The 23,350-nt window shown below is 44.7% G+C and overlaps 2 protein-coding genes across 3 annotated transcripts; one reads left to right on the top strand and one right to left on the bottom strand.

The window, feature by feature from the left end:
• The first annotated feature begins 116 nt into the window (after positions 1-116).
• On the top strand, positions 117-4,606 carry LOC125765288 (uncharacterized). Its single transcript, XM_049430243.1, has 4 exons — positions 117-717; positions 785-3,945; positions 4,044-4,259; positions 4,345-4,606. Exons 1-4 carry the CDS (start codon positions 462-464, stop codon positions 4,423-4,425), a joined length of 3,714 nt encoding a protein of 1,237 aa, XP_049286200.1. The 5' UTR covers positions 117-461; the 3' UTR covers positions 4,426-4,606.
• Positions 4,607-4,847: 241 nt separating this feature from the next.
• Positions 4,848-22,465, bottom strand: LOC125765282 (ankyrin repeat domain-containing protein 50). Of its 2 annotated transcripts, none has more exons than XM_049430230.1 (8): positions 21,650-22,465; positions 10,713-15,329; positions 9,280-10,633; positions 8,901-9,206; positions 8,507-8,814; positions 8,214-8,415; positions 7,828-8,143; positions 4,848-7,766 (listed from the first exon to the last, which is right to left on the bottom strand). In XM_049430230.1, exons 2-8 carry the CDS (start codon positions 14,736-14,738, stop codon positions 7,577-7,579), a joined length of 6,702 nt encoding a protein of 2,233 aa, XP_049286187.1. In that variant the 5' UTR covers positions 14,739-15,329; positions 21,650-22,465; the 3' UTR covers positions 4,848-7,576. The 2 variants fall into 2 exon arrangements, with proteins under 2 accessions (XP_049286187.1, XP_049286188.1); XM_049430231.1 differs by lacking the exon at positions 21,650-22,465 and adding an exon at positions 19,943-20,212.
• Positions 22,466-23,350: the final 885 nt, after the last annotated feature.

Raw genomic sequence — 23,350 nt, 5'->3', positions numbered from 1 at the left:
TAATTTTTTGTTTTGTTAACTATAGTACATCTATTTAGTTCACAGAGGGCGCTACAGTTACTTGAACATTACCCCTGTTCGTATGCAATCGTAACAGTGGGAGAAACTTTACACCTCAACTGCCCAAAAATTCTGTTCCGTGCTTAATTTTGTCAAAATTTGTCCGTAATTCCAATGTTCTAACCCAATGTGCATAACGATTAGCTGTCAAATTTCATTCAAACGTCACTAACAACTAGACGCCGATCCGTGCGAGCGTTCGTGCTGCGTAATTTTTTACAATTTATAAAGAATTTACAATTTATTTTTGATAGTTTTATTTTTACGTGTTTACATAAGTGAACGGTTCCATTTGACCAGCAGTGGAGTGTGTTTTAGCCGCAGGGTTTGCGGGTTTTCTTACGATAAATTGAGTGCGCTTCCCCGAAGCGTTGTTTTGTAGCGGATGTGCGTGTGTGGATATGCGGTCCACGGACAACAAAAACTTTAAAATGCCGTCAACCGTTGCAAACATCTTCACCGTGGACAGTGATAGTTCGTCAAGTGTTATTACCACTGCGCGGCGTTCTGCACGTAGATCTCGGAAGGATATTAACGGAAAAAAAGATGTGGAAAACTGCAACAAACCAACCGATGTACGTCGTAATTTAATGGACTGCCAAATACTGCTATCAGATATATTTTCGCCAGGCTCACAATTTCTACATCTTATGAAAGGTTTGAAACTATTTCTAAGGTTGCTGTTGAATTGCTCTCTACTATGATATATTTTTTCTTCTTTCAGAAGGCACCAATGCCAGCCAAATCCAGAATGTTGCAAAAAACGACATCATCGATAAACATACCTCATCCGAACGGAATAATCTTACATCAACAGAAACGAACAGCTATGTAACTCGTCGAACTATTCCACGGCGAACTACGAGCACTAGGAAACATGAATCCTTGGTTGGGAATCGAAGCAGCAACAAAAATATTGTTCCTGATGATCCTCATTCGATCATACATCTAGACGAGTCCAGTATCGGAACGAAAAGTATAGCAGAAATAGTGGATTTAACAAAAACATGCCCCAGTAATGATGTCATCATGCAGGCGTCTGAAGCTGCTGCAGTTTCAAAGCCACGTCGCACATCTAGACACATTTCGATGAAATTGACCGATAGTCATGAAAATTCCAATAATCTCCGGACAGCATCGAAACGAAAATCGGATAATGCTATTGCCGCACAAGACATGGGTGTTTCGCCACCCAAACAAGCATTAAACGCAGCTCTGGAACATTCGGCACCAGTAGCAGATTCTTCACAAACTTCCCCTGCCAGTGGAGCAGTCACCTTACCGACAACCGTACGACGTAGTATCAATACGGGAACTTTATCTACCAATCACTCATTGGACAAGTTGGACAACGATGCCTTTAAGGTTTTGATTGTTTCTATCAAACGTGTAGCTTTGCCATTGACAGAGACTCAATTAAAAAGTCTCAAGTATGAAGATACGACGCAGAACAACAGACTTTCACTTCGTCCTTCAAGCAGAATCAAGCGGCATCCAAACAATGGCATCAAGGTGGAAAGAGACACACTAAACAGAGCAAGGTCAACTATGGCAAAACCCAAAATTGTTATCTCATCCCCAATCGTTGAAGTTCCGGAATCACCTCCCGCCGTGGCCGAACGAAAGCGTCTGTCCCATTCTTATCTTAGCGTTTCGAACACTGCTAGAGCTCAATTAGATCAGTTTAAAAAACCAAATCCTACGACACATCTACCATTGCCACAGCTAATTGAGGACGAGCACGAAGACAACGATGATGTGTATGAATTTCTATCGTCCTCCCAAAACGGTGACGCTACCGAAACGAAGAAAACCACACGAAAACCCAAAGAGAAAAAGGTTCGGAAAGCGGCTGCACCATCGGTGCAAAACAAGCGCCAACCTTCTGCTTCCAAACGCCAACCAAAGCCCGTTCGTCCGAAACAAGTCAATCCATTTGGGTGTAACAACAAAGCGTTGCTTAGCGGTATTAAAAAGCTAGGAGGCGGACCCGTGAAACAACCAGCGACGGTGAATTATAAGATCAACTTGGAAATTCCCAAAACACCGCCCGTTGCTTCTACACCTGTACCAGCTGAGGCAGAGCTACCTTATGATGATCCTCCCGCTTCCGTAGAAGTCGCTCGTATTTCTCACCCTACGACGGACAGTATTAAAACAACAAAACCATCCTTTCCTCTCACATCTACTCCATCCCACAGAATTGGCATGGTGGGTGGTTTCAACGCAATATCTATACAGAAGCCTGCATCACCGTGGCGTTTACAGGACGATATCATACTTCCCCGAACCAGTCACACTTATCGCACGAACGAAATGCTTCCATCGTACGAAAGTTTTGCCACCGAAAATAATAACATTGGAACATTCGTTACGGAACGCCGTAAATCGCCAAACGAAGGAACTAAATCGATCGTACCAGCACAAGAAGGCGCACCCGAATCAACCATGACCGAACAGTCCAGCGAAGGTATTGTGAGCGATAAGGACTTGCGTGAGATCGAGCAGATGTACACGGAGCTGAAGGCTACAAGTGACATGAGTCAAAAGCTGATCAAAGCTATGCGTATGAGCAAAAAGAATCCGACATCGGCGCAACAGAACCACACCATGCGGTTGGCCTGCCTGAAGCTGAAGAAATGGCACGATCGGTCGATGAAATCGTTCAACCGATCGATGCGCATTATTAGCAACATACAGCGGACGACAGAACGGTCTGCCTTCCGCCCGATGGCTTGTCCTTCGCCGCTATCACTCGAACAGCAGCGTACTTTAAACAATTTCAATAGTAGCACGGATCATTTCCGTTCCATGATCGACCAGCTACAGTTGGCTATAAATGATTCCGACGTAGAAAATCGTCCACCGCTAACGGGGCCATTAGAGTCGGCCGATACAGAGCTGCAGGGTAATGGGAAAGGTCCTGTGACGGTACTGAATGAAGTGACCAAATCCAAAACTTCGAAAGATGTCATAATTTTGCCCGACCGGGGTGCTAAAGGCAAACGGAATCCTCTGATGCCTTTGAATGTGGTGCCACTGCCACAGCGTGATAGTCCGTTAATGTCTCCGCTGGCTAAAAATCCGACAACCGGCCCGAACAACATCCGCCGGGATTCGAAGAAAGATGCGACAATCGGCAAGAACAACACCCGCCGCGAGCTGCAGTATGACAAGGAGAATGGATTTATGAATGTCACCGATGTCCCCGATGTCACCGATAAACCGGCGCAAAAGGACATTGCCGATGTGTCGGCAATCACACCGGAACTACCGGAACCGCCCATTGACAGTGTGGTAGAAATTTACGACGAAACTACGCGACATGATTGCGACCAGAACGATGAAAATGCACACAACAGCACGAAAGGTAGTACGGAAAGTATACAGAATAGTCGGAATTATTTTGGGTTTGATGCCGGCGATAGTGTGAACGAAAGATCGGAAGCACAAGTTACACTTCCGATGCCACTTAACATCTCGCACGAAACGCTTCAGCGCAGATTACAAAACATGAAGCAACTGCTTCCCAAGCGGCCCATTTTCCGCAAACAACCCAAACAGCAGAACCGATCCAGCGGTCCCACACGGTTCCCCGTAACGAAGCTCCGCGTGTTCGGCAGTCCATCAAAGCGACCGAATACTTTGCGCGAATTCGTAGCTTCTACACCACGCCCTGCTGGTGGACGATCATCGGCAGAACCAGCGACAGCACCGTCCAAATCTTTGCTAACGATGGATGTTGAAGTACCGGATGTGTCAGCGATCGAACCGTTAGTTGAACCAGCGGCAGTGGGGCAAAATGATCATGATGCACAAACAAATAATGAACCGGAAGTAGTGCTGTTTGATACACCGGATCGGCCGGCGTGGCTAAATAATTCCGTAAGTGTTGGCGCGTAAACACAAGCACAAACAACCTCATCTCAACCGAATTTAACGTTGCTTCTAAAATCTCTTTATTCTATATATTATATTTGAAGGCCCATCAACGAACTTATGCACGCGTACCGAGGCGCAAGAAGAAAAACATTTACCTAGCGAATCTGGGACTGGATGACGATAGTGAGGATGATGAGAACGTTTCGGATGGGGATCCGCAGGAGATGAGTTCGGACTCGGAAGCGGACGAGGCGAAGCGAAAGAAAAAGGCCAATAAACGTAAAGCACGCCGCCGACAACCGGTCCGTGTAGAGCAGGTAATGCTTATGAGCAAAAAATTTGTTTCATCTTGTCGTTCATTTATTTTATTTCTTTTTTAATTTTTACATTTCGTTCCAACAGACAGAAGCCTTCAAGGAGTTTGTTGACAACTTTAATAGCATGTGTGAAGAAGTGGAACGTTACGAGCTGATTGTCGAATAAATCATTCTGCAAGACAACCCGCTCTACGCTAACGAACGACGAGGACTCTTCACCGTTACGGATGGTTCATGATGTTGGTAGCAGTTTGCATACCCCGCTGAGCGAATGTATTTGCTATTGCCCTGTATCATATGTTTTATCTATAGCAGTAATATATTTTTATATCGTGTTTTACTAGTTACTTGAAAAATGTTCAATTTCCTTTTCTTTCACCAGTTATCCTAGAAGGATATATTTATACTGTGCATTTTGATGTAATTTTTTGCGATTTGAAAAAGGAGTTGTTTTTTTTAATAAAAGTGATAAAAACAAATATTTACAGGAGTTTGTAACATTTACTTACCACCTTATTTCGTCCTTTACTTTCGATGTGTAGTATTATTTTATTTTCGGATTTCGGCCCACAATTGTAAAACGGTGGCTTTCAGTTTTGACATGCCTTAAGCAATTTCTACTTTAATTTTGTTTTATTTCTTTTGCACTACGCGTTCTCTCTTTTTTGTTTTCGAGGGTCACTGTCAATTATATTGAAATTAAGAAGGAAATATTCGCAGTTTTTCTAACCGCACACCGGTCTTGCCTCTTCATGTATTGTGTCTGTTTTCGATAGCTAATTTAACCGAATTCACCCACAGAAAAATACATAAGAAACTAATAAATAATACATGCTAGTTACGGGCGAACATGGAAAACACTATCAATCAATATGTATATGAGGTGGAAATTAGCTTACTCGTTATGTATATAAAAAAAAAATCAATACAAAATCACACATTTCATTCATCATTGTTAAATGGGATCCGTTCGATCACATCTACAATGGTACAAAGAGAGGGAAAAGGAAGGGGCTTCATCACTTTATACTTTATATCTGAACTCATTCCAATCCGTTTGTCTCTTCGCTTCGTGAGTGTTCGAAATTACCAAAACGGCAGTGAAACAAGCGTTACATATGGCATCCGATACAAATCATTTTGCCATTGGCAGCCGGCCGCGTAAAACTAAAAATCGACTAGAATCAGTAAGTGTTATGAGCGCGCCGTTATGCGCAGAATAAACGGGCCACCAGTTTTCCACCATTTTCCTCACCGCTTTGTTTGAGCTCTTATAGTGGTGAGGTATTACAATCCATCGCAACGTCCGCGATCATCTATTCATCTATTTCAAGGATTTACCACAAATCACACGCAAATCGATCATGCCTAGTTTATCCCTGCCTTTCTTCTATCTATTATAATGGCCCTTTCTTCCTGTGTGCGCAGCACAAACCGTAGAGAGGGGGGAGAGAGAGATAGATTATAAAAGATCATTTAAAACAAACGGAACTCAAACCGGCTGGAGTGTGTCTTTAAATATTTCGCTGACAATATTGGCTGTTTTGTGGAATATACGCATTGTAATCTTACGTCTTGAAAATAACCACATTCCATTGTTTTCTTTTGTGTTTCATCATCTTACAGTCTAAGTTAGAGGTGAGTGCTGTTTTTATCAACTGGTTTGAGTGGTTCAGGTTATGTGTTTGATTCGTGTGACCCTATTAATCCGTCCTTAACACACTCTATCTATCCCCTTGAGGACAAATTCCTACTTCTTCACGAATGTAAAGATCAATACTTGACGATATAATCTTACCACAATGCTGTAACTTTAGTTATTTGCTTGATTTATATCTCTTTTTTGTTTTTTTCTATTCCCATCAATTCTGCTCCTTTTTCCATTATAATTCATCGTACGTTTGCTTAACAAGTGTGCTGCTCTTTTGTGACATATTTCTTCATTCATTGTGAAAAGTAAATAAATTCCTGTTATGCAAATAAAACCAAATTAAGGTGAGCAAGGTCGCTAGGAAAAGCTTCAAAAATAATTCCACCCTATCGGACTGTGTTAAAAAGGCCATTCATGTGATCTCCCTGCACGTGTAGCAATATGAAATGAGAATGAAAGTTTGATAGAAAAAAAAAGTTCAAATAGCTAAACACAACCCCCTACATTAGATTGTGAACATTTTAAGGTACAAACATAGATTGTCATGGCATCAAAATAATGTCTAATTGTATAGGCTAAGCTAAAGCTGACGTACAAGCGCGACATAAAATATTTACGACAAACAAACAAAATACTACCGCGTTTACACATTTGTCGCTACATAAATATGATCAGTCACAATAAGCCGCCTGTACTATGGTTGCGATTTGGAGAAAATAAGTTGTTTGATCGTGTTGTTTCAAATACAAATATCAAACGATAATTTGCTTAACTAAACCACTACGAAAATAGGTACCATCTTAAGAAAAGTACAAAAGTTGGGTAGCAAAATAGAGATAAAACGCTCATGTGAAAACAGCACCCCATTAAACATGTTTAACGGATGTAAAATGTGTTCAGCCGCGTCATAATAGTACGTCGACAATATGCTTCACTAGTCGAGCAGGAGAGTTCACACACATCTGGGTTATTACGGTTAAATAAAACCGATTAGTTACAAAATTCGTCCATACATGTGTTCGAATCGCTCTGTGTTCCTATTACACTGTGTCGGTCTGTTTCCCTGTTTCAACACTACAACCGGTGATAAACTCTTATATTTAAAAAGGACTGTTCGCCAGGCTACTACTACTGTGGTGTGGTGTGCACGGTTCACACGCTTTGTAGAATAATAAATGCCACACTATCATCACATACTGATCCAACACGTCTTGCACCACTCTATTGAACATTCATTGGATACGGTTCTATTCTTATGTCATGATCTGCCAGAGTATCATGATCGTAACGGTTCATGTACCGCGCTTAAAGTTTGTTGTGTTTTTTTTCAAAATTTTTACTGAAAAAATGGGTGCACGCTTAAATATGCTACTACGTGCCAAAAGGGAAAGAGTAATATGTATAAACTTTCCAACACCACACACGCACACACAAACCTCCGTACACTACCGATCTCGCATTCCATTTCATTATTCTATCCCATATTAACACATTGCTTTGTTTTAATTCACATTACCACATACCGGTGTGGCATGCATGCTTTCCTTGCCACACGCGTTTGTTGACTGAGAAAATGTATACACACACACACAGACACAATTCCCTGTTTTAATGTCCCAATCAATCGTGTGTGTGTGTGCAAGTACATCAAATGATGAGCAGGTAATTACATCTGGCTTTCCTTGCGCCATTGGAAGGTGCCCGATTTTACACCAATGCTAGACGAACCCTGGTTATTACCACCGCTGGAAAGTATGTTGTTCGTACGTCGGATAAGCTGTGCCGCAGAATCGATACGGTTGCGTATCAAACGCATCGCTGGATTCGTTGCAATACCGCTGCGTTTCGATGATTTACTGTCGAAAGGATCAAACATCGATCATTAAGAAGAAATCCACCAATATGCTTAATACATACCCTCCGGCACCGGCACCACTACTGGCTCCCTGTAGTTGTCCACCGCCTTCCTTTTGATTGTTACCGAGAATGATGCGCATATGCGTATCCCGGGCAAAATGATTATCGTGCGGATTCATAATCGTACTGTTGTTCGAAAGGCTAATGTTCATCTCCTCGAACTGTTTGCCAAGCAGGGCCAACGAGGACGGTGGTTGATTCTGTCCCGGTGAGCTTATTTCACTGCTCGGCGAATGTGGTGGCGTAGCGTACAGTGGCGACATACAGCCCAGATCGAACAGATCAGCATCGTTTGGGTTGATGCGTATGTTGGATGCTGTGTTGAAAAAGAACGATATCTTGTTGAGATAGGAACAGGCGTAACACTCGCAACAACATTTGCTTACCTATATTTGCTTGGTACTCCTCAACATTCGGCAGTACCTGGGAATGTTTTTTGTTTCCAAACTTGGCAACCGATGACGATGCAGACGTTTGCTGGTGTTGCTGATGATGCGGCTGATGCTGCTGCTGCACGATGTGATGCGATTTGGAGTTATGGTGGCGTGAATGTTTTTGAAGTTGCTGCGTAAATGACATCGGTGCTTGCTGCAACACAATTGAGAATGAAGCAGATGATTAAAACCCCAAATATACTCGAAACTTTCTTAAAGCTTCGTTTCGAAACCGTCGTACTAACCTCATTACTGCTACCGGTTGATTGACTAGAGATGACACTTTTACGCTTCTGCAGGCTGCTCGTGTCGGAGTGCATCGTGTTTTCGTAAAAATTGTTATTTTGCGTTGTAGAGCTAGTTGTGTTTGAGTTTGTTGATGATGCATTCAGCATTGCCGAGCCACCACCACCACCGGCTGGCATTAGCAGACTCGGATTGTTCGGATAACCCGACGATGGTGATGGATTGTGTATGGAGCTGCACGGCGGCAACTCGTCCGGAGATTTTAAGTTCAGATGAGGATGCATCATCTTACCACAATCCAAATCATCTAAAAGAGCAGAAACACCAACAAAAAAGAGGTTTAAAAATTGCAATTAAAAAACTATAAACTTTAATGGATATGATATGACTTACTTTTAGTGAAGCTTTCCAGAATACGAAGCACATTGTTGCGGTTCGATTTGGCAGCAAGCTTGATCGGTGTTCGTCCGCAGTGATCCGACTTGTACGGGTTGGCACCGTACTTCAGCAAATAGCTAACACACTTCTCGTGCCCTTCTTGTGCGGAAATCCCCAAAGCGGTGGCTCCTTGCTTACAAGCATGATCCGGAATTGCACCGTAGTACAGCAAAAGCTGCATCACCTCGTGATTACCCTGCCAGGCACAGGAATGCAACGGTGTTCTTGATTCCAGATCCATCGCATTGACATCCGCGTTACCTAAAACATATGCAAAAAAGTAGTGAGTATCCTGCAAATCCTGTTACGATTGGGCTGTCTTCCTTCTACATACCAAGCGTGATCAACAGCTTCACCATCTCTGCATGTCCCTGCCAGGCGGCCACATGAAGCGCCGTCCTGCCCTCACTATCCGGAATGTTCACGTCAGCGTTCGAGAATTCGAGCAAAAACTTTACCGCCTTCAGCTTATTCTCCAACGCCAAAATGTACAGCGTCGTGCGCGAATCAGCATCCTTCGAGTTGATATCGCAACCGAACTTTAGCAGCGTTTGAATGCACTCGAAATGTTCCTCCAAGCAGGCCAACCGGAATGCCGTCTTGCCGTCGTGCGCACGCTGATCGATGCACGGTCGATGTATGTTCAGGATCGCTTCCATCACCGCATTATGGCCCTCCTGGGCTGCCAAGTGCAGTGCTGCCTTGCCCTCATTATCGCACTCATCGATTTTGGCGCCCGATTCGAGCAGCTGTACACAGATATCAGCGTACCCTTCGAATGCGGCGTAGTGCAACGGTGTCCAGCCCGCATTGTCGCGATGCGTTTCATCCAATCCACGATCCAGCAGCTGTCGCACGGTTTCCAGATTACCTTGGGCAGCCGCTACGCTCAGTACCGTGCGTCCTTCCGAATCCATACAATCAATTCCACAGCCCCAAAAGAGCAACAGCTTCACAACATTTGCATGGCCGGATGTGCAAGCCGCCCACAGCGGTGTCCTGCCCATGTTGTCCGCCATATCCGGATCCGCACCATTTTCCAACAGCAGCTCACAGATCTCCGCATTGCCTTCGAACGAACTCACCAACAGCGGGGACATTCCTTCATTATCAGTCTGATCCGTATTGGCACCGTACTCGAGCAGCGTGGAAATTACCCGACTATATCCGGAGCTTCCGCACAGGGCCGCTACACACAGTGCATTCCTTCCATCCAGATCCGTATGATTAACGTCCGCACCGTTCTCCAGCAGTATTTCGACGATATCGTAATGGCCCATGTACGATGCGGCAATCAGCGAGGTGCGTCCTTGCTTATCGATCGAGTTCACGTTTGCTCCCGCTTCGATCAGTATCTTCACAATGTCCTCATTGCCGCTCCAGGCCGCCGCACGCAGCGCCGTTCGTCCCTCCTTGTCAGCACGATCGATTGCACATACGCCCGTTTCGATCAGCAGCTTCACCACCTCAGTATGACCGCCCCAGGAAGCCGACCGTAACGGGGTCCAACCGTCACGATCCGCATGGTTTACGTCGATCATTCGATACCGGCCTGTTCCATCGCGCAGTGGTTGTTTGTACGTAAGCAGCAGCTTTACTATCTCCTGATGGCCATTTCGTGCCGCTATGTTTAGTGCCGTCTGTCCATTAAGATCCTCTATTTCCAGATCTATTGGATCCTTGCATGCCTGTCGTAAAGGAAAGAAGCAAATGCGAATTAACATAAAACATTTAGTTTAATATGACAATCCAGCAGCATTTACATACATTTAACGCTCGTTCCAGCAGCGTATGGTTTCCCTCGTTGGCCAGAATGTGTATCAGCGCTTTGCCCTTGTGCATCTCACCCTCAAACATGTCACACTGCACACCACTACCGACCCGATCGTTCTGTATATCCGATTTTGAATCACCCAACGCACTGCTACCACCATCGCCACCGGTAATCGATGGTCCGGCACTATACCGATGCCGACCAATTCCAGACGAAAGACCAACGCTAGTACCGTCCCTAGCCGCCATGGAACCATCAATCAGAACACCTCCAGCAGCAGCACCACCACCACCACAATCTAGCAGCTCCAGATTGATGGACTTTTGGAGCTCCTGCTGGCAGCTTTTTTCACTCGAGATCAACAATTCTGCCAGCTCCGAGTCAATGTTTTGCGACCGATCTGACAGTACGGGTGAGTTAATGGCGGACGACTCACAGGACAATGCCGTGTCCGCATTGTTAATGCCCGTTTCGATCAGCAGCTTCAACACCTTGCAATCCGTCGGTAAGTTCGGTTTGAAGAAATCGTTCAAAAAGATCATAAAATCATCGTTCAGCAAACCGTTCAGAAACCGGTCCAGCATATACTTTGTGCGGGCGGACAGATTGATATCATTTCGACACTCATCCTCACACATCGCACAGCAGTTGAGCAGGTTCGTGTAGAAACAGTCGCTTAGGTTCGATTTGGTTTCCAGCAAAATCAACAGCAGATCGAGATCGACATTTTTGCTCGTCAAATATTCGCCGGTCTTGATCAGATGGTAAAGATACAGGCGCAGCTTGTTCGGGCAGATCTCATCGGCCACAACCGTGTAGTACATGGAAACCATTACGTGACCCTCGTTCAGATCGCACAGAAACTTTTTGGTGCTAAACTTCACATCGATCAACCAGTCGCAGAACGAGTTGTGAAAGATACGCACGGCACCCGGATTCAGCGGGCTGTACTCCACGATATTGCGCATCAGTTCCAGCCGCCGCTCAAAGTCCTCCATCTCGAGCGTGTAGTTGTGCGTGCGGAGACAGTTGTAGATGAAGTACTTGTCCACGTAGCTGTTGCACACGAGCAGCACGTTCAGTATCGGGCGTATCTTGCTGTATTGCTTCTTGTTGAAGGACTTCTGGCATATGTACAGGTACAGACCGTTCAGTGTGCACGGTATTAGCTTGATCTCGCGGAAGGTGAAAAAGTTCTCCCTTATCCCGTTCAACACTTTGTACAGATACAGCAAACAACCGTTCGATTTGATGTACAGCTGGTTCAGACTCTCGATGATGTCTTTGGTAAGGTTAATGCCCCGGAAATCCGTATTAAGCCGATTGATGATATACTGCTGCACGTCCTTTACTACGTGCGATTTGCGCAGATCGTCCAGCGTAAGCTTCTTGAACCCGGTGAACAGTTTGGTGATGTTCTTGTTCTGCTTCTTGGCCGTGCACACCATAAACAACCATTTCGGCATCAGGTGAATGTGGTTCGAGAGCAGTTCCGCAATGTTGCGACTCTTCGTCACCTGTTTGCCTTTCAGCGTCGAGATGAGATTACCATCCTGGATGTAGTTCTCGTCGATCGAATCGATCAACAGTAGCAGCGCATTCTTCGGCGGGCACAACTCCAACAGTGGGAACAGTATCGCCTTCTTAAAGCAATCGTCCGGATTCTTCTCAATGCTGTCCACCGTCAGTGATTCGAAAATGTCCGGATTGCTGAGCAGCATCTCGTAATACCCGTCCGCAATTACCTGGCGACAATTTTTCGACTTTGGCAACGGTGGTGGAATGCTCGTTTCCATCGGTTTTGTCGATCGTAGCTGAGGATATGGCTTGTCCTCAGTCGGTGATACTTGCTGTGCACTGGTTGCCTCTACCCGATTCTTAGCCTCTACGCACTCATCGGCTTTTACGTTCATTTCTTCATCCTCCATTAACTTTATATCGCTGACATCGCCTTCGGCGATCGCTTCACCACCACCTTCAAGAATAACGTCCTCGTCCCGCAGTTTCGGTCCGGAATCGTCTTCTTGTTGTTGCTCTTGCTTACCAGTACTGCAGCTGCTACTATCTTCCTTCGTTGGTGACAGCTTTTTAGGGCTTCTTATCGTACTGCCGATGGCGATCGGGATCTTGGAAACTTTCGCCGGCCTGCCCGGACTCATCGTGGCTTTGTCCTGCTTGTCATCTTCATCCGGTTCTAGCGTCGTACCCGCATTACCTGGCCCTGTTTTCGTTATTGGTGGTGGATGCGTTTTATACGGATAGGTAGGTTGCTCCCGATCACGGCTCAAACTTTCGACTGGTTCCGATTGCTGGCGGGACACTTTCTTTCGACTCGAACAAAATTCGGCCACCCGTTCGTTTATCTTCATCTCTGTTCGAATCGCATCTTCCAACTCCTTATCGACCGTTTCGTTGGAATCATTTGCCCGTTCCGTAACCGTCACTGGTTGCTCATGGCCGGTGGGAGTTGGAGAATGGTTTATAGCCGATTCGCCCTTCAACTGTTGCTGATCTGCCTCCGGCAAACAATCGTTACTAGTATTCACGGGCTGTTCGTTCGCTTCGATGGATGTTTCCGATAGGTTTATAATCTCTTGACCTGCAATACCACTTCCAGCAGTACTGTTTACGTAGCTCGAGTGACTTAAAATCTGCAATATAACGCTCCGTATGAACATACTCAAGCTGTGGCATTCCGGATTCTGGGAGTTGACAAAATAGCATGCCAGAAGTCTTCGATTGAGCATACCCTTAGTACCGGACGTTCCCTCGATGATGTCGTTACAGATTGACGTTTTCCCAGAACCATTAGAACCCAGCACAAGGTACCCCAGGGAAGGTAATCCATTTTCGCCGCCCCCCCTGTGTACCCCCTCTGCTGGTGGTGGTATGCCGCTGCTCACTGCAGATTGACCACCCCGTGCGAAATATCCACCAGCTCCACCACCAGCCGGTACGGATGCAGAGGAAGGTGTGGCACATTGGTCATTCGATTGACCAACTCCCGTCACGGTTGTTGGTACCGGTGGTACCGGTTTCTTCGAGACCCGCTGCTCTAAGCACATGGCAATCTTTTTCAACACCCACTCCCGATTCAGGTGTGCATTTATAATTGGTTCGCTTCCACCTGCACTACTGCCGATATTCGGATTGGCCAAATTGTTTCCACCACCTTTTGATCCTCGTGCCGTACTTAGCGCGGATAGTGGTGGTGCCGATGGTTTCGGTACGAGCACATCAGCCTCTCGCTCCGCCTCCAAAGCCGCCGGTTCCAGCAGATCCGCCTGCTCATTATCTTCCTGCGATTGCTGCTCCGTCGTATTGCTCGATCGTACACGATTCAGCTTAGCCAGCATCTCGAGCTTTTCATTGCAACGTGCCTCCAGCTCGTTCAACGATTCGTTAATGCCCAGATCTAAGTTTTTGTCCTCTTCCTCCCCTGCCTGTGTTTTGTAACCACCGCCTACCGCAAATGATGCAGAATCCGTTTCATCTCCACCAACCGACGCCCCGTTGCTGTTCACATTACGCTGTACCAAATCAGCAAAGTGTTCCTTGCGCGCTAGGTACGAAAAGTTCGAACTTTGGTACGTTTTGTGAAGCTCGATTTTCTTATGCATTTGCGACGTATCCTTCAGGAAGTCACGTATTCGCCGATCTTCCAATTCGGCATTTATGATCTTCGTATCACGTTCAGCTTCACCACTGAAGACGCCAGAGTTGGATTGCGTCCGCGTTCCCGGTCCTCCATTTCCGTTCTGCATCGCGGGCGCGCTACTGTTGAGCACCTTTACTGGGCGTTCCGATTTCTTCAACGGTGTCGCATACAACATGTCCTTGCTGTTAAGGGCAAGATTATTCTGCAATTTGCCTTCACCGCACTCGGCAATATTACGACCTTCTTCTCCTCCCTCTAGCACAGATGAGGCACGATTTCCGGTACTTGCCATTCCGTTACCGTTCCGCAATGCTTCATCCGTGTGACAGGGTAGATTTTCGTATATATCATCAGAGTTCATTTTCTGATCACTTTCCGCCCCGCGCTGCGACGAGTCCTTTCGCTGTCCCGTTTTTTTTCTTTCACTATATCCTTCTTACGCTATACCAAGACAGACCACTTGCAGTCGTACATGATCTCTCTTCGCGCACTGGTTTTTGCAGCATTCCTGCATTGGAGACCAGTCTTCAAAATAGTGTGTATGATTTTAGGGGTCGAAAAACATTAAGTCTACGATCGTCGTTTTGTAGTCAATTCCACCTACGAGCTCCTTCTCGCTGCATTCTACATCTTATCGCTTGTCAACTATATAAAAATATACATGTATGTAACCGATGGTTTTCGTTTTAATCCGCGTGTCACAGGGCACGATCGATACGATCGCACCGTATTACATAAACACGGTACTAGTATCCCAATTATTGCAGCAATGTTGGCGCGTTTGACACGATGAACCGTGCGCTTATTGGGCTGGTTTTTGCCTATGCGGTCTTGCCTCGGTTTGACGCGTCGAACACGATGCGACGACGACGATGACACGGTTTGGCGATGCGTTCGTACGCGATGATCCCAAGCAAATCTCGAATGGCGGTTAGGGGGGGGTGGACACTGTCTAAAAATAGAAGGAAAACAGAACAGTCACCAACGAAATTAGTAGCGGTTCTAACTTGGCGTTTGCATCGTTTTAAGTAACACTAAAGGAGGACACCCCATACTACACCAGACACATAGGGTGCCACTAATGTACACTTACACACTCACACACACACACACCGGTATGTTACTGCTAGTGCATCATCATGTGGAAAATTTATGTTTTCTATCGTTCTACCTTAATGTACCATATACCGGGGCAAGTGCCGCAACCCTAACAGGAGGATTGACGATCCCTCCCCCCAATATCATACTCTCCGGCCCGGTCACCATCTTCCGTTCCACCCACGACGAATCGATGCAATCATATTTCACATAGGAAATTGCGGAAAGCTCAACACCGCACCAATAACAACATTACGCCACGCCGAGAAAATAGAAACCTTCCTAAACCCACACTCGTAATCACATTCCCACTAGACCGCAATCGATACTAGTGCGCTGTTTGGGAATTGGGACGAACATGCAAACGAAAGGGAAATGGGGAGGGCGGGGGAAAGAGGCGAATACTTCTCCTTCATCGATCTAAACGTATTTCAATTTCGGGGCTGGTAAAGCCATATTTTGTTTTATTTTAAAATCCATGCCGGTTCTGATAGCAAAAAAAAACACCAAACCAACTTTGCACCATAAATTCTACGCACGGCCTACTCTTTCTCTATCTGAGGAGATAATCCCTTCGCAGCGTGTGTAAACGATTACTTAGATTGTACGGTTGGAGGATTTTTGTTGTTGTTGGCAAATCACTTTCTCCAAACTCTAAAGGGATTTTCTGGGATGGTGAGATCATCTTTCGGTCTAGTTGCGGATTGGAGAGATAATTCAATTGAACCGCTTTTGGAAATGACGACACACAAACGACACCCTGCGTACAGAAATTGTTTTAGTGTATTTCCTATTCGGCAGACATCAACTAATAGGGTGGAAACCATGGAAACAAACAAATAAAGACGATCTTTGCGAATCTTCTATTTCCGTTGAAGGGATTGTAAGTGTATTCGAAACACATGATCAAACTTTAGTTTTGAAGTAATGGCTGGAATTTACTAAAGGTATAGGCTCACGAATAATCCGAATATTCGACGACTCTACCCAAAAACGATCATTCCGCATATAACATTGCAAAAGATAACTTCCCACAATGAACATATTGATCAATATGGTATACATTGTTGTTATATTTGTTCTTTATGAGCGACTCCCACCAGCAATCGATAGTTTCCATGCGTTTAGTGTGGTAATAATCAAAACGCCACTAACCTAAATTTTGTAACAGCACCCAAAAACAACTAACGTTTCGTAGTACGTACGGAACTTGCGTATGCGGTTCTGGTTACCCCACTGCCGGCAATAATCAACTCATTACGAAACATAAGCAAAGGGAGAAAGAATTATTATTAACGCGCTCGTTGAAAACCATTCCCCAATTCCGCATATGTGTGGCGCTCTTGTCACGGCAAGAGCATAACCCCATACAACCAAAACAAACCAGAAAGAAACCGCGTGCTGGTGGTGTGTGGCCGATCCGATGGTAGTTCTTGCGTCGTTCTTGTTGGGGAGGCAGGGATGGGCGACTTGAGATGATGCTGGTACACTATGGCTCGCGATGTCGCCCGCCAGCTGGAAAATAAATTTAGACATCGAGTTCTAACAGGAACCCATCCGATTGGCCGGTGTAAGATCGTGAGACTGTCGAAAAGGGTTGTCAGTAGTCCAGCTTTCGCACAGTTCAGCATAGTTTTAAGGCAAATTCAACATTAAAGCAGGAACCATATGGCAGAAGATTCTATTTTCAAATACAGGACAGTACCGATAATGTCATCCTTAATCCCATGGATGGTCTCAACGACACGAAATCTTTTTTTTTTTACTGTTGAAAGCAAAGTATGCCATAGCATTGGGAGATGTTAAATCTCCAACCAAACAACATTTGTCCAGCTGTCACATGTTCCCCCACACATCACTACCATCCTACTACGATTGTTACGATTGTTTAACTTTTCGTAACGCCAATACGGTGCTATGGTTTATTCGTTGTTTTGACGATTTCTTGGTGGCCGCATTGCTGTGTTGCGGGAAGATTTCCTGGCAAATCGTAAAAAAAACATCTAGTAGAACAAATTAATAATCACCCGCACATTTTTTTATCAGCCCTGTGGCTCAGCTTGACCAAAGTCTCGGCCACCCAAACATTCTCCCTTTTTGGCTTGTGAATATCTTTCTCGCTCCGTCATTTAACACCGCAAAGAGTTTGAACACACAGCACTAAATGTAGTTATAAGCAACAAATACAATGTTTATTTATTTACTGTATCTTCGAATACAGGACGGTTGTTATCTTCTTCTATTTGCTGCTTCTTCAAGGGAGCAAGTTAAATAAACGCATGGAACAAGTCAATTGGGTGTGGATTTTCCCGCTGCGCTAGGGAACTTGCTGATTGGCGCCAAACGATGCCAACAGCATCAATAAGCAAGACATCGTGCTTTATATACATTGCTCATCTTGGTGCTTCGATACGCGCCTACTTTCCGGTGCATCTAATTTGACCCAATTTTCAAACCAGAACACGTTTTCTATTGATGAACAGGCATGGAGATCATTCATGGGCAGTGTTTTACATCGTTCGAGTGGGGAAAAAAAAATAGCCACTCAACGAGTCCCTTTCTGTAGCGTGGTGCTGTTAAATGTAATTGTTTGGATCCGTTCTCATTTAATAATCGCATCTTCGTTCTAAGCGCGATGAAGGCATCTAATGAAAAGTGTTCTTTTTTTTGCCCTTTGGTTAACAAAAATTCCACCAGCAAAGCAATTGAGCGATGTCAAACATGTCAAGAGACATTAGTTTTTGTCTAACTCACACAGAGATTCAACATTCGCATGATCTCATTTCATCTACTATCAGTATTGTCTATTTTTTGAGGTAATTAATTCCAATCAGGTTCTATACTTGGGTTTCGCATCGAGAAAAAAATAGAACCTAGCTTACGCTTCTTAAATGACGTAAAAACGTTGATACGGTACTACGCCCTGTTTTTCGCGCCGCAACAATTCCCGTACCGCGAAGGTTAGCAGACATTTTGATTAGAAGGTTTTAGCTCTTATCCTGCCAGAATGTACTAAAAAGTATCGCTTGTAAGGGAAAGTCGGAAAAAAAACCCATCAAACGCTATTAAAGGATGTAATTTTGTCAGCTGTGTGTGAAAACGGGGCAAATAAGAGGAAGAAAAAAGATAATTATGCATCCGATGTATAACAAAAATACATATGTCTGTATGTTCAAACATTTTCATTCTATCGAAATAGCTGGAATATTCCGGGCCCGCAAACCTGTGAAGCACGAACCATCATTTCACCGATACGGTCAGGTTCATGGCTTCAGGTAATGTACACTTGTTTCACCATATTTTTTTTTGCCCAGCGTAGTGTCGTAACAGCCGCGTGTAAAAGTGTGATGAGCACGAGATTCCTCACTTGTTCCACTTTCTGCATTCCGCCCATCACCCACCAACGGTCATATGGAGGGACGTTACATTATTACATTTGGGTAGCTGGGAGCTGATTTACGGTTACGTACGCATTTGACGACCGAGACCCAGTCCCTTACCAGCAGACGGGCACAAAACCAGTTCAATTAGTAGCACTTTGCACCACGCGTGCACCATCAATGTTGTTGTTGCTGACCGTCTTATGCTTTTACCTCCCAAAAAGGGTACATGAAGAACGTATCGAGAAGGGCCCAACATGGGAGGCACGACAATACGAATGCTTCCTGAGGCAGAAGTGGCAAAAATGAATTATTTCACACTACAGAAACATTCTATACAACTCGTTGTATGATGTTGCAATTGAACTGCAAATAAAATGACACTTTTTCTTTTCGTTTAACTTGCAGGGTGTACACGGTGTACTAATGACCTCAAAACTAACTCAAACCCAACCGCGGACTCATCGAAATACGACGTGAAATATTAACGTATCACATTTCTACCCGGTTTTGCTCAGTTGGCCATGATCAGTTTCCATGTCAGATAGGATGACATCAGCTGCTGCTGTTAGTAACAAGAACAGAGGAGTTAGTACTTGCATTATATTTCGGCACACGGGCAAACCAAAATCGATTCGCACCACTTTTGGATGATACACACGGGCACAGCCTGCTACGGATGCAGCAATATGATATTACAAAATCTGCATGAAGGTTTTATTCACCAAAAAACAATCCATGCTTGGTCTGACAAACGGTAACAAACAATAAAAAACACCTCATGACAACCTACTCACTGTTCTTTTATGGTACACTTTTTTTTTGCAACATTCTGTACCTTCTTCAGCCCAATGCTCTTCACTGTAAGGAAAGCCCACACAACACACCACGCTTTACGCATCTCAGGGTTAAAAAGGCGTGACGCTTTTGAGATTTTGTTTCCCTATTACCACTCCGTATAATACGATTGCTGTTTGTTAAGGAAAACACACATGCTTTCGAAGATGATCATAGTGCCATACCTCTATCACGCAAAATGTTGGAAAAATCGATTGGTTCGCGAAAAGAAAAAAAAACACACACTCACACGGAAAGCCACTAAACCGGACGTGGACTTTGGCGAAGAGAATCGCACACTGACTGGTGCTCGCGGCAGGGATGATGAACTTCCGTGGCAAAACGGTGTGAACTTCAACCTTTTCCCCATGTGCGGAACGACTGCTGTGTGGGCTAGAACAATCTCTCACACGCAGAAGGTACTGAAATCAGGGATCAGCAGAGATTCGTTTTTTCGCGGGTACTGGTGGATGTTTTGTTCCTATACTACTACCACCGTCTCACGCCAGACCCGCCTAGGCGAAAGTATCAAAACCAAAAGCACCTCAAGATATTCGCCCACGGATTTTCCACAATTTTTCCCCAAAAACGGATCTTCTATACGGGAGAAACAAACAAAGCATTAAAGGGCGAAATTCGGAGCGTGAGATAGTGATGAAGGGAGAGCATAACGAAACATTGAGAGCAGCTTCTAGAGTAGCAGTATAGAGAGAGATTTTGATGCACATGTTTTAATTGGAGGAGATTACTTCGCGACAAGTGCGTGTATTGCACCGCTGAAGAAGGACGAAGGACCGTCATTGAAATTAAGAGTGAAAGAGAGATCGGTCTAGCGGTGTTGAGCAGAACGGGCTGAAAGGAAAAGTTCTCCCGGCAAACATCGAGATGTTTCGGTTCAGTCCGTATACTATATTTCGCTTATATCCTGCTACAGCTAGCTGCTGCTTGCCTGCACGGATGATGACGCGCTGTCCTGTCATCTTCACATCCCTTCGTAGCAATCTTCCAACGCAGACTGTTTTCGTACAACACGAACGGTTAAACTTCCGCCGGATTCTGAAGCACACTTGATTATGTCGGCCTTTCAAACAAGCTGCCCGTATCTCGTTTAGTGTGAAGCATGCGACAGAAACATGCATATTCATTCGCTGCACTTCCTTTGTAGTGCTTACACGTGGGAGGTTTATTGCGAGGGAAAAGAAATAACAACAACAGTGCCAAGTTGAATCATTTTTCCTTGCTTCTTTTTTTTTCTTCCATCAGCTTTGACCGCTGACCTGACGATAAAACTTGATGTTCAAGCGGTCCCTTAAAACTCTCCGTTCGATTAACCCTTTCAATTGATCTAATTCCTGTTCGTCTCTCATCGCTCTTGGATGGAATGTTGGATGCATCACCATGGTTACACTTATGTCTTGTGCAAACGGATTCTTCGATCAAAATGACATCGGAATTGAACGGTGAAGATTATGATTATTTGTGGCTGGTCCGACTCTTTTTGCAGATACAGATTGAAATCTGGTTCCCTCGAGCTTTACTTCGTTCGATGCTCGTATACCACAGCCACATTGCAATGTGACCATGGTGCTTCCGGTAGTACTGCAATCGTTACCAGTGCAAACCTACGTCACAGTCGTCTGTCGTCTTCGACCAATTCCTAAAAGTTCAATCCCTCCGTTCTTTTTTTTGCGGCAAAGATGAACGCCGCACATAACCCTCGTGGAATAAATATTGAAATAAAAAAAATGCACACCCCAGTGCGCAAGTGGTTAACGGACAGGAAGAACCGTTTCTGCATGTAGCGCCTTCTGTGCATCGGATCAGAACCAGGAGAAGTAATGATTGGTACGGGTCGCTCTCGTTCAACCCCTCGCTAGCGCACGCTTCACCTCCTCATATGCCGGATTGTTTTTTAAAAAAAAAGGTGTTACAAATTTGCATTCGCATATCAATTTACCCCTTGCAGTGTAGCTGGAAGTATTTTTTTGTTTCGTTTTCCTTTACTTTCTGCTGAGCGCGTGTGCACGTCCTTCTATTGTAAATGGGCCCCTTTTACATTCCGCTTCACGGCCACAATCGGATGTAGTTTTCGTTGCAGTCGCGTTCGCCGAAAGTTCGGAACACGCACCAAGTTTGCCGTCGAGAATTCAAATGACACCTTCCTTTCCTTATCGAGTGCACCGTTGCATTTCACATACTTCGCGAACGCACAGATTTCATTCACTCTTAGTTTGGGTCGATTTGTCGACTTCAATTCTTAATCACACACTGCTGCTAAGACCTTTTCCATTCGCTTCAGTATTGCAGCCAATATCGATCAAATTGCTACAGTACAAAAAAAGCACGCTGCATAAATTGCACTTCTGGGAAGTAATACATTTTTGCTTCAATCCTGAATAAAGCAATTATCGGACGAAACAGACCTTAAGGAACACATCCCCGCACGATTACTGCCACAGCCGTACACACAAAAACAACACAGGCCAACCTGCTTGAGAACAACACTTGCACTCGAAATCAACTACTTTGTGAACTGAACGCCTTTGCCGAAGACGAAACGTTTAAACCGCGGACCGTATGTGCACCGCCGAAAAAAGAGTAAACCTTTCCGGGAGACCGACTCCCGAAATGGTCTTCTTTGCTTTATCCTACGTTTAATTACGGCACCATGATGGCCTGACGGCTACTGCGGTGACACATTCTGGGCTGGCACTTCACTTTTTCTCGCGTTCCCAAACGCCAAATGCTGGAAGAAAACAAATCTTCCTCGGCAGCGAACGGATCGCTTTCACGCACACTTGTGCAACATGTGTACGACGCACGCGCATTAAGGGTGCGAGAATGTGATGTGTGTGTGTGTGTGCGGCACAATACACTTCTGCCGGTTTGGCTACACTGTCGAAAGGAAATTTTATTGACAGATGAAGCGATTTGATGACACGCTTAACAAACGCTTCATGTTAAACAAACGGTCATATTTTAAACAACGCGTTATGATTAATAATAAAAATTGTCGTCAAACGCTTTTTATGATCAACAATTTCAAGGGGAAAAAAGGCATATTTATGGCGTATGTAAAATGTACAAAAAATCGTCACATGTTACATAAGGCGCCAAAATATGCCTATTTTGTTCCACAAACGTACAAATGTAACTAGCAAATATGAAATGATTGGCAAAAAATATTTGAGCTGATCGGTTGGTCATTTTACTTATTAGATATAGGTAATTTTATTTTGTATGATCATATTAAAAAAAAAACACTTCACAATAAACGCGTACCTCGAGCTCCAGCCGTACGTTATTAGGCGCGAGTATTAATGGAAGCAGAGCAGTGTTTGTATGTGTGTGTTCGCGCGAGCGAACGGACGCAAATGTACACTTCCTCTTGTGTGAGTATTAGTGAAACGCCGGTCAGTTCGTTCTTGCTTTCCGCTCGCTTCTCATTATCGTTAACAGCTTCTTGTCTGGCGTGGGTATCTCCGTCGTTTTTCATCGCGTATTCTGTGTTTAACTTTGATTCCATCGTCCCTCGTGTGTACCGCCAAAAATTTGTGCTACGAAAAGCTTTCCCATTTCCCAGCAAAAGGTAAGCCATGTTTGGGGGATAGAAATTTCTGAAAACTGCTGAAGAAAATTTCCAGTTTTCCACGGGTGT

This window comes from Anopheles funestus, chromosome 2RL (assembly GCF_943734845.2).
Source record: "Anopheles funestus chromosome 2RL, idAnoFuneDA-416_04, whole genome shotgun sequence".
NCBI classification, from domain to species: domain Eukaryota; kingdom Metazoa; phylum Arthropoda; class Insecta; order Diptera; family Culicidae; genus Anopheles; species Anopheles funestus.
Note: the sequence above shows the minus strand (reverse complement) of the source record. Positions and strands in the feature narration are given on the sequence as shown.